We start from the raw sequence: 14,244 nt of genomic DNA, 5'->3' as shown, positions 1-14,244 counted from the left end.
CTAGACGATGGGAACAAAAATGGAGTGTACCTGATCTGTGACCAGGGACCCCACTCTGAGCCCCAAAGCCTGCATACCTGGTGGGTGCCTTAGTTCACTTCAGAATTAACCCTTACTTAGTATTCATTATATTATGTTAGCTCTCAATAACTTCATGTTTTGCCCCGTCTGTTAAGGATTACAATCCTTATGCTCACTTTAAAAGATAACTTTGCCAAAACTTTATTTTTCAAATTTTCTCCATGACAATAACAGCATTCTTTGTTGCTGGGAAGTGGAAATTTACTCCACTAAGATGAGCTTTAAAAATGATACCCAACATGCACGTCTGTGATATGGTGAACAGATGGCAGGTGTGAACATATATTTAAAGGAAACAATGTAAGGCTCCATCTGTAGGGCATTTATTTTTCCATGACCCTTTATCTCAGGCATTTCTCTCTAAAGGTTCATTCTCAAGGTGGGTGGCCCTTTCCCATGAGGGATACTGACTTGTAGTTGAAGTGGTAATGAATTCTCTCTCTCTCTCTCTCTCTCTCTCTCTGTGTGTGTGTGTGTGTGTGTTGTAAGGGTTTTATCCTTCTGTATACTCATAACTTACTCAAAGGAAGGTTAGTAGGGAGTTTAGCTCACCCGGGGAGGTTTGGCTATAGGACTGAAATAAAAATTTCAGTAGGGAATAAAATAAAATGAGATAAAAAAATTCAGTAGGGAGTCAGGCTGGTTCGTGTGGTAACCAGAGAAACAGTAACTTAAGCAATGAAATGCAAGCTCAAACTGAGGTCCATAGCTGGGGTTGGTAAAGCTACTGCCCTCAGGTGACTAGACACATACATGGAGGAAAGCAGCAGATCCTTTTCCATCGTAGACCATCTTGGGAGCAGGTCCTTCACACCGGGGTGCGGGACTTTCATTTTAGAGTGCAGAGGTGTGCTTTCACTATCCCCTTCCGTGGGGACTGCATCCAGGGACGTCTTTCCAGGCTGTTTGCCACCCAGTACCTAAGTAGCAACAAAGAAGCCCAGAAAATCCAGTTCCAAAGCGCAATCCTTGGGACGGCAGGTGGCTCTCAGCAAGAGAGTTTTGCCACCCGATCCCTCACCCCCATTGTCCTCACGATCCCGGTTGCAACCGGAAGAGGCGCGCCCCCACGGTGCACTCACACCCGGCTTCGCGGACTTTGCACGCGGCTGCTACGCTCCTCCCCGCCCAGCCTCAGGCGCGCCCCAGGCTGCCCAGGGAAGCGCTGGAGCCCTGGCTGCAGCCCCCGGGGAGGGCAGGCGTGGCTGGCTCCACAGCCCCTGGGGGTGGGGCGGAGGCAGGGGCGGGGCGGGGCCAGCCGCAGTGGCCGCGGCGGCGGCGGCGGCGGCGGCGTCTCCACCCGGAGCCAAGGTACATAGGCGGCCCTGGCCTTTCCAGAGCATCCTTTCCCTGCTGGCCCCGCGGGTCAGCCTGCAGCCGGTGCTGGCCGCCTCTCGCCTGGAGGCTGACTTCTTTGTTTGTTTTCTGCCCCCTGCCTCGTCTCTGCAGGACCTGTTCGTTCTTCTGCGGGCTATAAGAAAGCAGAGGATGAGATGTCCCGGACCACGTCTATTGGAGATCAGCTGGAGGCAACGGCCCGCACCATTTACCTCAACCAACCGCATCTCAACAAATTCTGCGACAACCAGATCAGGTAGGGGAAGGCGGCTGAGAGATGCCAGAGGCAGTGGATTTAGCTGGGGAGGGGCTCCCTTCCCGGTCGGTAGCTTTTCTCTCACCTAGCTGGACCTCCTCATCTGCTTCCTCCTGCACCTTGCTCCCCAATTCCCTCCACCCACCCAGAGCCTAGTGGTGTATACCGAAGGAGTCGTGTGAATACATCTTCAGCCTTCCTCCCCTTTGCTTCTATGCTGTGTCCAGCCTTTCTGCGGGCCCTGAGGAAGTTTTATTCTAATGTCACTCACAAAGTGAGGTCTCTTCTCTTTTCATCCCTGGGCTGCCTTTCAAGAATCCCCCATAATCTCTTTTTAACCTGATTAGTAGTTCTCTTTAGTAATTTGCAGATCTTAATGTAGGGAAATGCTTTATAAGGGAATCCCACAGATCTCAAAGATTCTTGGGTCTTCGTTAAGAGGTCTGTTTGCTGGGAAACTTTGCCCAGAGTTATCAGAAAGATGGATGGAAGGTAACATTTAAGTGCCTGCTTTTTGCTGGCTGCTGTGTTATATGCCTTAGCCATACTAGCTTCATGATTCTCCATCACCTCATGTGGCAGACATTATTACCTTCAGATCAGAAAATTGAAGTATAAAGATGCTAAGTAATGTACCTGTGGTTATGTAGCTACTAAATGGTAAAACTGGAAATTGAACCTGCTCCTCTGACTAGCAAACAGTTTCTTTCTGCTGTGCAAGGCTAGTTTTGTTTTGTTTTTTAGCATGGGTGTTAGTACATTTTCAAATTTAACTCAACTTTCAGGCTTAGAAAATTTTTGGTCTTGGAGTGACTTTAAGAGGATGTAGTTTTGTGAGCTGCTCAGAAAACCATCCTCAGGCATAGAGAACTTAAGTGATTGATCAGATTACACGTAGATTATTGACAAACCTGAATTTCAGTCCAGTGTTATTTCTCGAAAGTTTTGGCTTCAACTTTGTTGTTGTTATATGGTTAAGTATTCCACTGCTGTGGCAGTGCTTATACAGGGTGCTTAGCCTGACACCTTCATTTAGAAAGGTCTGGCTACTGGACATTATTGTAGCTTGATAGGATTTGGAGTAGAATAATAGTGCATATTATAGGAGGTGATATCTTCATTTATTAAGGGAGTATTAGGTTGTGCCAGACTTGTTTTGGGTATTAAGATTGAACATATTTTTATACGTATAAAAGTGCAACTTAAAAGAATAGCTGAGCTCTCATTCTAGAATGTATGGGCTTACTTTAAGACAACAAATCACCATTTCACAAACTAGAGTGAAATCAAAAAAGATAACAAGCATAGGCAAGGATGTAGAGAAAATGGAACCCTCATACATTGCTGATGAGAAGGAAAAATGGTGCAGTGGCTGTGGAGAGCAGGTTGGCAGTTCTTCAAAAGATTCCATGTAAAGTTACCATATGACCCAGCAATTCTGTTCCTAGGTATATACAACCAGGAGAAATGAAAACATATGTCCACATAAAAACTTATGTATAAACGTTCATAGCAGAATTATTTATAATGGCCAATAAGTGATCACAGTCAAATGTCTTTCAACTGATGAATGATGACTGAATAGATAAGTGTGGTATATCCATACAATGAAATATTATTTGGCTATCAAAAGGAATGAAATACACCTACTACACCATGGGTTAACTTTGGAAACATTATGCTAAGTGAAAGAAGCCAGTTATAAAAGACCTCATGTTGTCTGAGTTTATTTATATGAAATATCCAAAAGAGGCAATCTATAGAGACAGAGTGTTAGATCAATGTTTCCTAGGACAGGGGAAGGGGGAAGAGATTGGAGGAAACTACTATTAATGGGCATGGACTTTCATTTGTTAATGATGGTTGCACAAATCTTAATATACTTAAAACCATTTGGAATCTATCTAGCACTGCTAATATCGTTCCACTTTTCACACCTTCTCATACATTTCTATTTAATTGCTTTTATAAAGACAAAGATTATTTTTAAAAAGATAAATGCTCTATAAGGGTATGGAACTGAAGAATTACTTTTTTTCAAACTTTATAGTATGTTTTCAAAGGTATTTTACTTAATTCCTATTAATTTCTTTTATTTTTGTGTCTATTGTGCTTGTATGAAGCTGGGAGAATAAATCAGGAGTCTCGAGCTTGGTCTAAATTTCCTAGTTTCCATGGGAGGTGAGGATTTCTAAGAACTTAGGTAATGGACTCTCAATACTGTTCTGAAATGAAGATTGAAAACTGACTTTTGAGACTGATTTTATTATTAGATTCCAAGTGGCTACTTATTGTATGGTTTCATTTGTGCTTTTTTTATAAGGTAGCAGAGAAGACTAAGTATGGGAATGTAGAATGGGCTGGCTAGATGTAAAGTAAGCAGATAGCAACTATTCTATTTAAAAACCTCATATAAGTATATAATTGAACTTGTTAAAATATATCATGTTAAGTATGAAATTTTAAAAAAATTTCTGAGTGCATGGCTTATCCTGTGAGCATAAGTTTCTGAATGCACTGGGTGGTGTCTAAGAAATTAAAAAGTGATCTTTGAGATTCTATAAAATGGCCTTTGAGTATGTGATTCACCTCTACTCTGTGTTTAAATAGGAATCACTGATGGTTATCAGTAACTTGTAGTTCATTAGGAATTAATTACAAAACTTCTTAGCATTAGAGTTTAAGGATTTTACAAAACATGGGGCCATGATGTTTTAGCATTTTAAATTATGCTGAAATCCAGTTTAAAAAAATATTGATTTTTAAAAATAAGGATTTTTTTTTTTATCCTGGCCATGAATGTTTGCTGAAAGTTGATAAAGCTATCCAAGGGAATCTTTCTATAAAAGGAAATTGATAAAAGATTTCTTTTTTAAATATAATTTTTCATGAGAAAAGGTTACCAGTATTTTTTCTTAGAGGTAGGGCCATGAAAGTTTCATCTCAGTTTTCTGTGTGTGTATGTGTGTGTGTGTGTGTGTGTGTGTGTAGTTTTTTGCAGGGTTGGGGATTGAACCTAGGGCCTCATGCGTGCTAAGCACATGTTCTACCACTGAACTGTATCCTCCAGCCCTGTTTACTTCTATATTGAGGTTTTTGAAAAGAAGGGACATGTGGGACAGCTGAGGCTCACACTAGTATACTGGATCAGGGGTGTCTGATTATACACCTCAGGAATGCTCCGCTGTAGGACAGAGTTCTCTTATTTCCCTCCTCCCCAAGCCCTTTCTGGCATGGAACCTTACAGTCTTGGCAGATGCTCTGTGCTTGTCTCTGTGGGAAATTCATGTTTTGACTTCTAGACAGGGATGGGGCTCAGAATTTGATGCTAAGGGAGGGAGGTTGCTGTTGGGCATAGGGAAAGTAAGTGAGGGGTGATATACTTCAGGACAGGTATTATGTAGTCAAAGGTTAACATTTGGAACTGGTGTGATTCAACAGAGGCGGGGCCTGGGGAAAACTCTAAAGAGCAGAAGTGAATAGGTCACTTCTGGGGTTGACTGGCCTTGGTAACCCTGTAGGAGTGCACTCTATGGGAAGTCTAAATTCTGAGAAATTTCTTGAATTTCTGGGAGAGCTTGTACCTTGTATGTGGTTGTCCCTCCAAATCTTGGTCTTGTGCTTGACACTGAAAGTAACACCAGTGCCCGGTCTGAAGCCAATGACTTTGCATTACCTTCATGGTAGAGAATTATGATTGATCTTTTTCCTAGGCATTGATTCTCTAAGACTTTACGAGGATAGTAAATTCCTTTACCCCCAAAAAGAAATAGTAATTAATGGGTTATTTTCAGTGTGTGTGTGTGTGTGTGTGTGTGTGTGTGTGTATATATATATATATATATATATATATATATATATATATATATATATAATAATTGTATATGTGTCTACCTAACAAGGTCCCGTTTTCCCCCAAATACATAGTCCTGTTTCCTTTAAAATGTTTAAGTGCATAATTCAGCCACCTAAAGTTGTAATCATTGGTTTTTTAGTATATTCAGAGTTGTACAATTTTAGAATATTTTGACCACCTTGAGAAGAACTCCTTACCCTTTAAAAAGCTGTCATCCTCTTATCCTTGCTTCTCCCCAGACCCATGCAACCACTAATCTGCTTTATATCTCTATAAATTTCCCTATACTGGATATTTTATGTGAATGGCACCATATCCTTTCATGTGTTGTAAGTTACATATTAAATGCTTACAAAAAGTTTGCTGTGTAGAGGAATCTGGTAGGTCAATCTTTAATTTTGTATTTCTAAATGTTTAAAACCATTTAAAGTTAAAATGCTTCCCCCACCAAAATATACTTGAAGTAGTTGACTGATCAAAGGAATGAACAATATTTATGTCATCATGATCAGACATATGTAATCTTTCTATGTAATTATCAGCATGTCATTTGAAATAGTGAATTTCAAAGCTATAAGGAGGTTTTTTTTTCCAATTTTGAAATGAGATCTTCAGAGCAAGTTAGAAATGTTTATAGATATTCAGTTTTGAGTGACTCATTCATTTCAGGTGGGCGTTTTAGCTAGCAAAAAATCTTCATTAAAGCAATAACTTGAGCTTTGTTAAGTTACTGAATTTCTTTAGATTGTTTATCTTAAAAGGAAAATTGCTTTTTATAAATATTTTATTGACTTTTCCAAGGCAAGTTTAAAATAGAATATTACCTTTTAAGCAAAGGTAATTAAGCACTTTGCATTAAGTTTGTATAGGAATTGAGCACTGTGTGTTAAGTTTTATGCATGTTAAGCATCCCTAAAATCTGAAACTTTTTGAACCACACATGATGCCACAGGTAGAAAATTCCACACCTACTAGCATGTGGTGGATTGTAGTTATGCACATTAAAAATATTATATAAAATTACCTTTAGGCTGTGTGTATGAGATACATAGGTACAAGAAAATTCGATGTTTAGACTGGGATCCTCTTTCCAGGATGTTTTATTATGTGTCTGGAGACATTCCTAAGTCCAAAACCTAAACAAAACAAAAGCAAATGAAATTGGAAACACTTCTTATCCCAAGCATTTTGGTTAAGGGATATTCAACCTGTAATAATATGCTGGGATTCTAAAATAGGAGAATTTTTTTTTCTTAAAGAATGGAGAGAACAAAATAATCTTCACTAGCCTGTTTATATATGAATGTGGATAATAGGTGTATATGGTTCTAGATCCAATGTCTTTGAGTGATACAAAAATGAAGGAGTCTTTTCCAAATGTTTTAAAGCTACAGAATTTAGATGGGACCTTGTCTCAATGCATAAGCTGCTTATAATTTAACAAAGAAACAATACCAAGATTCTATCAAGAATCATTTTCTTTTGAGTCACAAAATGATCATTGTCTTAAAAAGTAAGATTTACATACGTCTGGTTTAAGACATCTGTCCTTGTCCAGTTTGGCAAAGGTAAGTATTTTTCTCATTCAGAGTTATTGCTGATGTTCAAAGCATTTTACCTTTCAGCCTTCAAACAGTCTCAAGATTTCCCTTCTGTCTATGCTATTTTTATATTAGAGGCAGATAGATATGTTTGGTTATACTCCAAACCAGGCACTGTGTTTTCTGACATGAATGTTACAATAGATCATGAGTCATTATTTCATAAATACCAATAACAATTAATGCCATAGAAGAGTCTGGTAATTAGAAGTGTTCTCCTGGATAGGTTTTTGAGGCATCCTGAAAATAAAACTGGAAATTGGGGGAGCCTTGGCACCATATATTTCAGTTGATCATTGAATCTGTGAGCTTTCTTGAACTCTATTTTTAGAAATAGAAAAGCATGTCAACCTTGAACCAGTTTTGTATTTGATGTTTCTAAGGAAACAGCAAATGTCTAGGAGAATAGACTTTCCTGGTGATTTTTCTTTGTCAAGTTGACCTTTGTGTGGGTGGATAATGAAACCCAGTTTGAATTTGACCAAAGAAACAACTTTGCCATTTGTGTTAGTTAGCTTTCCCTTGTTGTGACAAAATACTTGAGAAAATCAACTTAAGGGAGGAAAGGTTTATTTTGGCTCATGGTTTCAGAGGTTTCAGTCCATAGTTACTTTGCCCCATCACTGTGGACCTGTGGTGAGGTAGAACATCATAGAGGGATCACTTGGTGGAGCAAAATTGCTTACCTCATATGGCCTGGAAGCAAATAGAGAGGAGAAAAGGGGTTGGGGGACAAGATATACCTTTGAAAGGCACATCTGCTGTGATGTACTTCCTCCATCTATGCCTCATCTCCTAGGTTTCTACCACCTCCCAATAGCTTTACCAGCTTGGAACCAAGCCTTCAACAAAAGGGCCTTTGGGAGACATTCTAGATACAAGATGTAACACCGTTCTCATTTTTACAAATAAGTGAAGGCGTTTGGTTTAAGAATTTGGATCAGCAATTTATTTCCCTATGAACTCTTTTATTTTTATTTTTGTTGGTGCTGGGGATTGAACCTAGGCCCTTGTACATGCTAGGCAAATGCTCTACCACTGACTTATGTCCCCAGCCACACTGTTAACTCTTACTGCTTTCTGTGAACTTGGGTGCATTTCTGATTCTAAATAAATTAAACATCAAGGATTAATTAGTGAGATAGAAGTTAAAACTTAACCAAAATTAGAGAAAACTAAGGAGATAGGACAACTAAATGCCATGTGAGTCCCTAAATCAGATCCCAGAAAAGAAAAAGTACATTGGTTGAAAAATGCTGGTGAACCCTGAATAGAGTCAGTACTTGGGTTAGCTCTGTGCCAAGTGTTATTTTCTTAATTTTGATCATTGTATTAGGATGTAAGATGTTAACTGTACAGAGAAACTATGTGAAAGCTATATGGCAACTCTATTCTATTTTTGCAGCTCTCCTATAAATATATAGTTTTCTAAAGGCAAAAAAAAAAAAAAAATCTTAAAATTAACTACAAGTACCTGGGAGAGTAGGAAAATGCTAAACTCTCATCTTTTTTTTTTGATAAACATTGGATGTTTTATTGGAAACAGATATGATTTTGAAGGCATGGTGATTAGAGAGAAAAGAGTCAGTGTCCTTAGATGATTGTTGTGTTAAGATTTGAGAACATTCCATTCCTGGTGTCAAAGAAAATTCCCTAAACTCACCAGCAACACAGAGAGAATTTGTTTGCATGATAGCTAGTCCAGTTGTATAGAAATTTTAAGAGTTGGTAGTCATGTGACCTGCAGATAATCCTGTTTCTGCTCAGCATTCAGTCCTGGGAGCTTCTAGGTCACCATCTAGAAAGTAGGGTCTAAGTATTTGTTCCACCACTTATGACTGAGCCACTCAACAGAAGCAAAAGCTTACTCAGAAAAGCCAATCAGCAACTCTTTCAAGAGGGACAATGCTTAGAGAGAACAAAAGGAGAGGACCCACCATTGTTGGGATGCAGGATGTTTTACAAAGAAATTTCCAGAAATTCATGAGGTTGGGTTTGATCATTTAAATGCTGATCCATTCTTTTTTCTTAAATGAAAGCCAGCTCTTCAAAACTTAAATCAGAGGTTTTTAGCCACTCTTACTATTTTATGCTAGATGCAATTAAAAAGTGATTTGAAGTTGAGTTTGGGATATTGTTGGGCATTCTGTTAGATTATTCTGTGTGTTTTCGGTATTGGTTAGAGATACCATCACTTGAAAGGCTACTGGAGAGTGTTGATAGGTTTCAACTTTCAGGCCTGCTTGAGAAAGGACATCAGCCCAAGAATGGATGTGTTGCTCTTTTCCTTCCAAAAGTTTGATGATTTTAATCTGTGAAATAAACCTAGAGCAAACAAATTCACAGGGGGAAAAAAAACCATAACAAATACATTCAATTGTAGAAACATGGGGGCTATACACATAGCACAAGACTCAAGGGAGGGGCACAGATAACCAAGCCTTATATACAGCTGAACAAAGGGATAAGGACTTAAGGGTTCTTGGGGTAAGAGAGGTTGAGGGGAGGAGGTGTGTGGCCTGGAAAGGTTATCCTGTGATGCAGATGAAGTCTCCCAGGTAACTGCCAGCTGTGGTCATTCTTTCAGACCCCCAACCTCTTCTTCCTGTGAAAAGATCTTTCCTTGGCAAAAACTGGGTATCAGAGAAACCTGTTTATATATCATGCCTGCTGCTTACTTCACCAGTGTAAATTTCCTTTACAGATGTACATTTCTTTTACAAAAGGGCAGCCTCTCAGAGTTAATTCTGGCAGCAGTTTCTCAGAATACTCATCTTGAAATATGCCAAAGGAACAGATTAGGAGGGGCCATATTTTGGGGTCCGACATGTTCATCATTTAAGTTTTCTTTCTATGTCAGTGGTCTCCAAACTTTACAGATTGTATGTTCCTTCACTAAAACTTCTTAGCATAACCTTCAATATAGGCATTTAAATATCTGTAGACATAGTATCATCATTAGTTATTATCTAAAGATATACTATGCGTTCACCAATGTTCTCAGTTAAACTTTGTAGTTAAGTACATTTGTTAAAGATGTTCATTATTTTGAATATTTTTGGCTGATTCATCAGGTTTGGTTAGATTTTCCTAATGCTTAACCTAGTAAAATTGTTTTGAAGAACTTTTATTAGGAAAGGAAGAGATAATTCTGCTGCTTTATAAAATTTGCCTTTAGTTGCAATATTAACATAATTTTCAAAAAGGTATCATTCCAGATTCTAAAGCCACTTTTTCATTTGGGAGGGTTAGTTTAGTGAAATTAGATAAAGTAAACCAGAAATCCATTTAGCTGGGAGATATAAACTGAAACATATAGTAGTAATAAGCAGAGAGACAGACAGGGGAGGGTACCACTGTTACCATGTATTAGTCAGCCAGACTGTCATGGCAAAATGCCATAGTCTGGGCGGGTGGTTTAGACAGCAGAAATTTATTTTCACACCGTCCTGGAGTTTGGGAGTCCAAGATTAGGTTGATAATCAGAGTAGTCGGTTTCTGGTAGGATGGTAAAGTCACGCTTCCTGCCTTGCATAGAGAAAGAAGACCGAAAAAGCTCCACCAGAAAACTTCTAGAACTAGTAAATGAATTCAGGAAAGTAGCAGGATATAGAATCAACACCCATAAATTAAAGGCATTTCTGTATATCAGTGACAAATCCTCTGAGAAGGAAATGAAGAAAACTACCCCATTTACCATAACCTAAAAAAAAAAAAAAATACTTGTCAACTTAAAGAAAGAGGTGAAAAATCTATACAATGAAAACTACAGAACCCTAAAGAGAAAAATCAAAGAGGACCTTAGAAGATATAAAGATCTACCTTACTCTTGGATAGGCAGAATTAATATTATCAAAATGACCATACTACCAAAAGCACTATACAGATTTAATGCAATTCTGATCAAAATCCCAATGGCATTCCTCATAGAAATAGAAAAAGCAATCATGAAATTCATCTGGAAAAATAAGAGACCCAGAGTAGCTAAAGCAATCCTTAGCAGGAAGAGTGAAGCAGGTAGCATCAATATACCAGACTTTAAACTATACTACAGAGCAATAGTAACAAAAATAGCATGGTATTGGCAGCAAAACAGACTGGTAGACCAATGGTACAGAATAGAGGACACAGAGACTAACCCACAAAACTACAATTATCTTATATTAGACAAAGGTGCCAATAACATGCACTGGAGAAAAGATAGCCTCTTCAACAAATGGTGCTGGGAAAACTGGAAATCCATATGCAACAAAATGAGATTAAACCCCTATCTCTCACCATTTACAAAACTCAACTCAAAAGTGGATCAAGGACCTAGGAATTAAACCAGAGACTCTGCATCTAATAGAAGAAAAAGTAGGCCCTATTCTTCATCATGTGGGATTAGGCCCCAACTTTCTTAATAAGATTCCTGTAGCACAAGAATTAAAACCAAGAATCAATAAATGGGATGGACTCAAACTAAAAAGTTTTTTTCTCAGCAAAAGAAACAATCTGTGAGATGAACAGAGAGCCTACATACTGGAAGCAAATTTTTACCCCTCACACATCAGATAGAGCACTAATCTCTAGGGTATATAAAGAACTCAAAAAGCTAAGCACCAAAAAAACAAATAATCCAATCAACAAATGGGCCAAGGACCTGAACAGACACTTCACAGAAGAGGATATACAATCAATCAACAAATATATGAAAAAATGTTCATCATCTCTAGCAATTAGAGAAATGAAAATCAAAACTAATCTAAGATATCATCTCACTCCAGTCAGAATGGCAGCTATTATGAAGACAAACAACAATAAGTGTTGGCCAGGATGTGGGAAAAAGGTACACTCATACATTGCTGGTGGGACTGCAAATTGGTGCAGCCAATATGGAAAGCAGTATGGAGAATCCTTGGAAATCTGGGAATGGAACCACTATTTAATCCAGCTATCCCTCTCCTTGTTCTATACCCAAAGGACTTAAAAACAACATACTACAGATACAGCCACATAAATGTTTATAGCAGTACAATTCACAATAGCTAAAATATAGAGCCAGTCTAGATTCCCTTCAGTGGATGAATGGATTAAAAAAATGTGGTATATATACCCAATGGAATTTTACTCAGCAATAAAGAGAACAAAATTATGGCATTTGCAAGTAAATGGATGGCGTTGGAGAAGATAATGCTAAGTGAAGTTGGACGATCCCAAATAACCAAATGCCAAATGTTTTCTCTGATATTAGGAGGCTGACTCATAGTGGGGTAGGGAGGGGGAGCATGGGAGGAATAGATGAATTCTAGATAGGGAAGAGGGGTGGGAGGGACAGGAAGGGGGCAGGGGATTAGCAAGGATGGTGGAATGTGATAGATATCATTATCCAAAGTACATGTATGAAGACACGAATTAGTGTCAACATACTTTATATACAACCAGAGGTATGAAAAATTGTGCTGTATGCGTGTAATAAGAATTGTAATGCATTCTGCTGTCATTTATTTTTATTATTATTTTTTTTACAATTTTATTTTTATTTTTTTATTGGTTGTTCAAAACATTACAAAGCTCATTAGATTCAAGTGGGTTATGAACTCCCATTTTTACCCCAAATACAGATTGCAGAATCACATCGGTTACACATCCACATTTTTACATAATGCCATATTAGTAACTGTTGTATTCTGCTTGTCATTTATTTTTTAAAAATCAATGAAAAAAAAGAGAGAGAACGGGGTGGGGGAAGTGACAAAGAGAATAGTGGTATTTCACATAAGGTATCAGTCTTTAATAAGGGCACTAATCCCATCCTGAGAGCCTCCACCCTCATGACTTCATCTAATCCTTTCTTTTCCAAAGATCTTGATTCCAAATACCATCAGATTAGGGGTTAAGGCTTCTATGTATTAATTTGGGGATGATGATACTGTTCATTCCATAGCACACCCCCCTAACCCTCAAATCAGGGAACTTCCCCTCCAGGCACATTCCATAGGACCATGTGGGGGCACCGGTATCATTATATTCAATAAATGTTATCAAACCTTAATTTTTGGAAATACATGTAAATGTAAACTCTGGTAACTTTCTTTCATACCCCACTTTGGAGCTATGTCTGTAGATTCCTGTTGAGTGGGGCTCCTCCTTTTTCTTGGAGAAGATCAAGCTCAGTCTAACTTCTGCTTTTGACTTCAGCAACCCTGAGACTGGTCATAATGAGGAAAGTTAAGCCCAATTTGTAATCCTACATTTGGTATTTGCAAGGCAAGCATTTTAATCCCCCTCTATCATGGGGAATCTGGAGTGGTTTTTTTTTTTTTTTTTTGTAATGCTTCAGAGCTAGGACAGAACAGAGTTACAGTTGGGTTTGAAAGCTGAGTAGAAGTCAGTCTGAAAGCTCAGGTGGCGTTTGTGGAGGGAGGACATGCCAGCCATGGGGAAAAGCATATGCAAAGGTACAGAGGTACAGAGCCTTTTGCTTTCTGGAAAAGATGTGGAAGAAGGAGCAATGACAGCTGTGCTCAGAAAATCCCAGTTACTGACAAGGGGTCAGCTGTAGCCCAAAGAAGCTCTTACAGGGGCAAGTGACAAAGTTATCCTTGGGTTTGGGATGCTTTGGCTGTGGCATGTGTGTGAACCCACATGCTCTGTATTTTGAAATGCACTGGGATGCTGTCATTGCCCAGGGAGAGACGTGAGGCTTGGCTTTGGGGATAGATGGAAATAGGCTTGTAAGTAGGTGGAGGAATATACAAAGATGTTGCCAGAATTCCAGTTTTAGTTATATGGAAGGTATTTTGATACTTTCTCTTATGAGTTTTGTTTTATTTGGAACTACTTTAAACAGTGGATTGGGGGCAAGGTTATTGACCTCAGAATGGCAAAAACCCTGTCACCTAAGTGTTGGATCAACCCAAGGGGTCAGGTGCATGGGGTTACCTCCATCAGCTGTGTCACAAAGGAGATATCTTCCTGTGAACTGTCTCCAGCAAGGCGGGGATTTCACAAGCTTTACTAGGAGAGACATTCAGTGTTTCCCTACCTCTAGGTGTGCCTGATTTCAAGATATTCCACTTAGTGAATAGGAACTAGAGTAAGGTTATGCCTTATGGCATGCCCAAGAGTTA

General features: G+C 38.8%; 1 protein-coding gene across 2 annotated transcripts in view; it reads left to right on the top strand.

Annotated features, from left to right (window-relative positions):
• Positions 1-14,244, top strand: part of Atp8a2 (ATPase phospholipid transporting 8A2) — a 619,499-nt gene that overhangs the window by 100,645 nt on the left and 504,610 nt on the right. For both annotated transcript variants that reach the window (XM_071610764.1, XM_027941579.2), the window contains exon 2: positions 1,531-1,675. In XM_071610764.1, the coding sequence (XP_071466865.1) occupies positions 1,531-1,675 (145 nt within the window). The remainder of the gene's footprint in view (positions 1-1,530; positions 1,676-14,244) is intronic.

Source organism: Marmota flaviventris, chromosome 4, assembly GCF_047511675.1.
Source record: "Marmota flaviventris isolate mMarFla1 chromosome 4, mMarFla1.hap1, whole genome shotgun sequence".
NCBI classification, from domain to species: Eukaryota; Metazoa; Chordata; class Mammalia; order Rodentia; family Sciuridae; genus Marmota; species Marmota flaviventris.
Note: the sequence above shows the minus strand (reverse complement) of the source record. Positions and strands in the feature narration are given on the sequence as shown.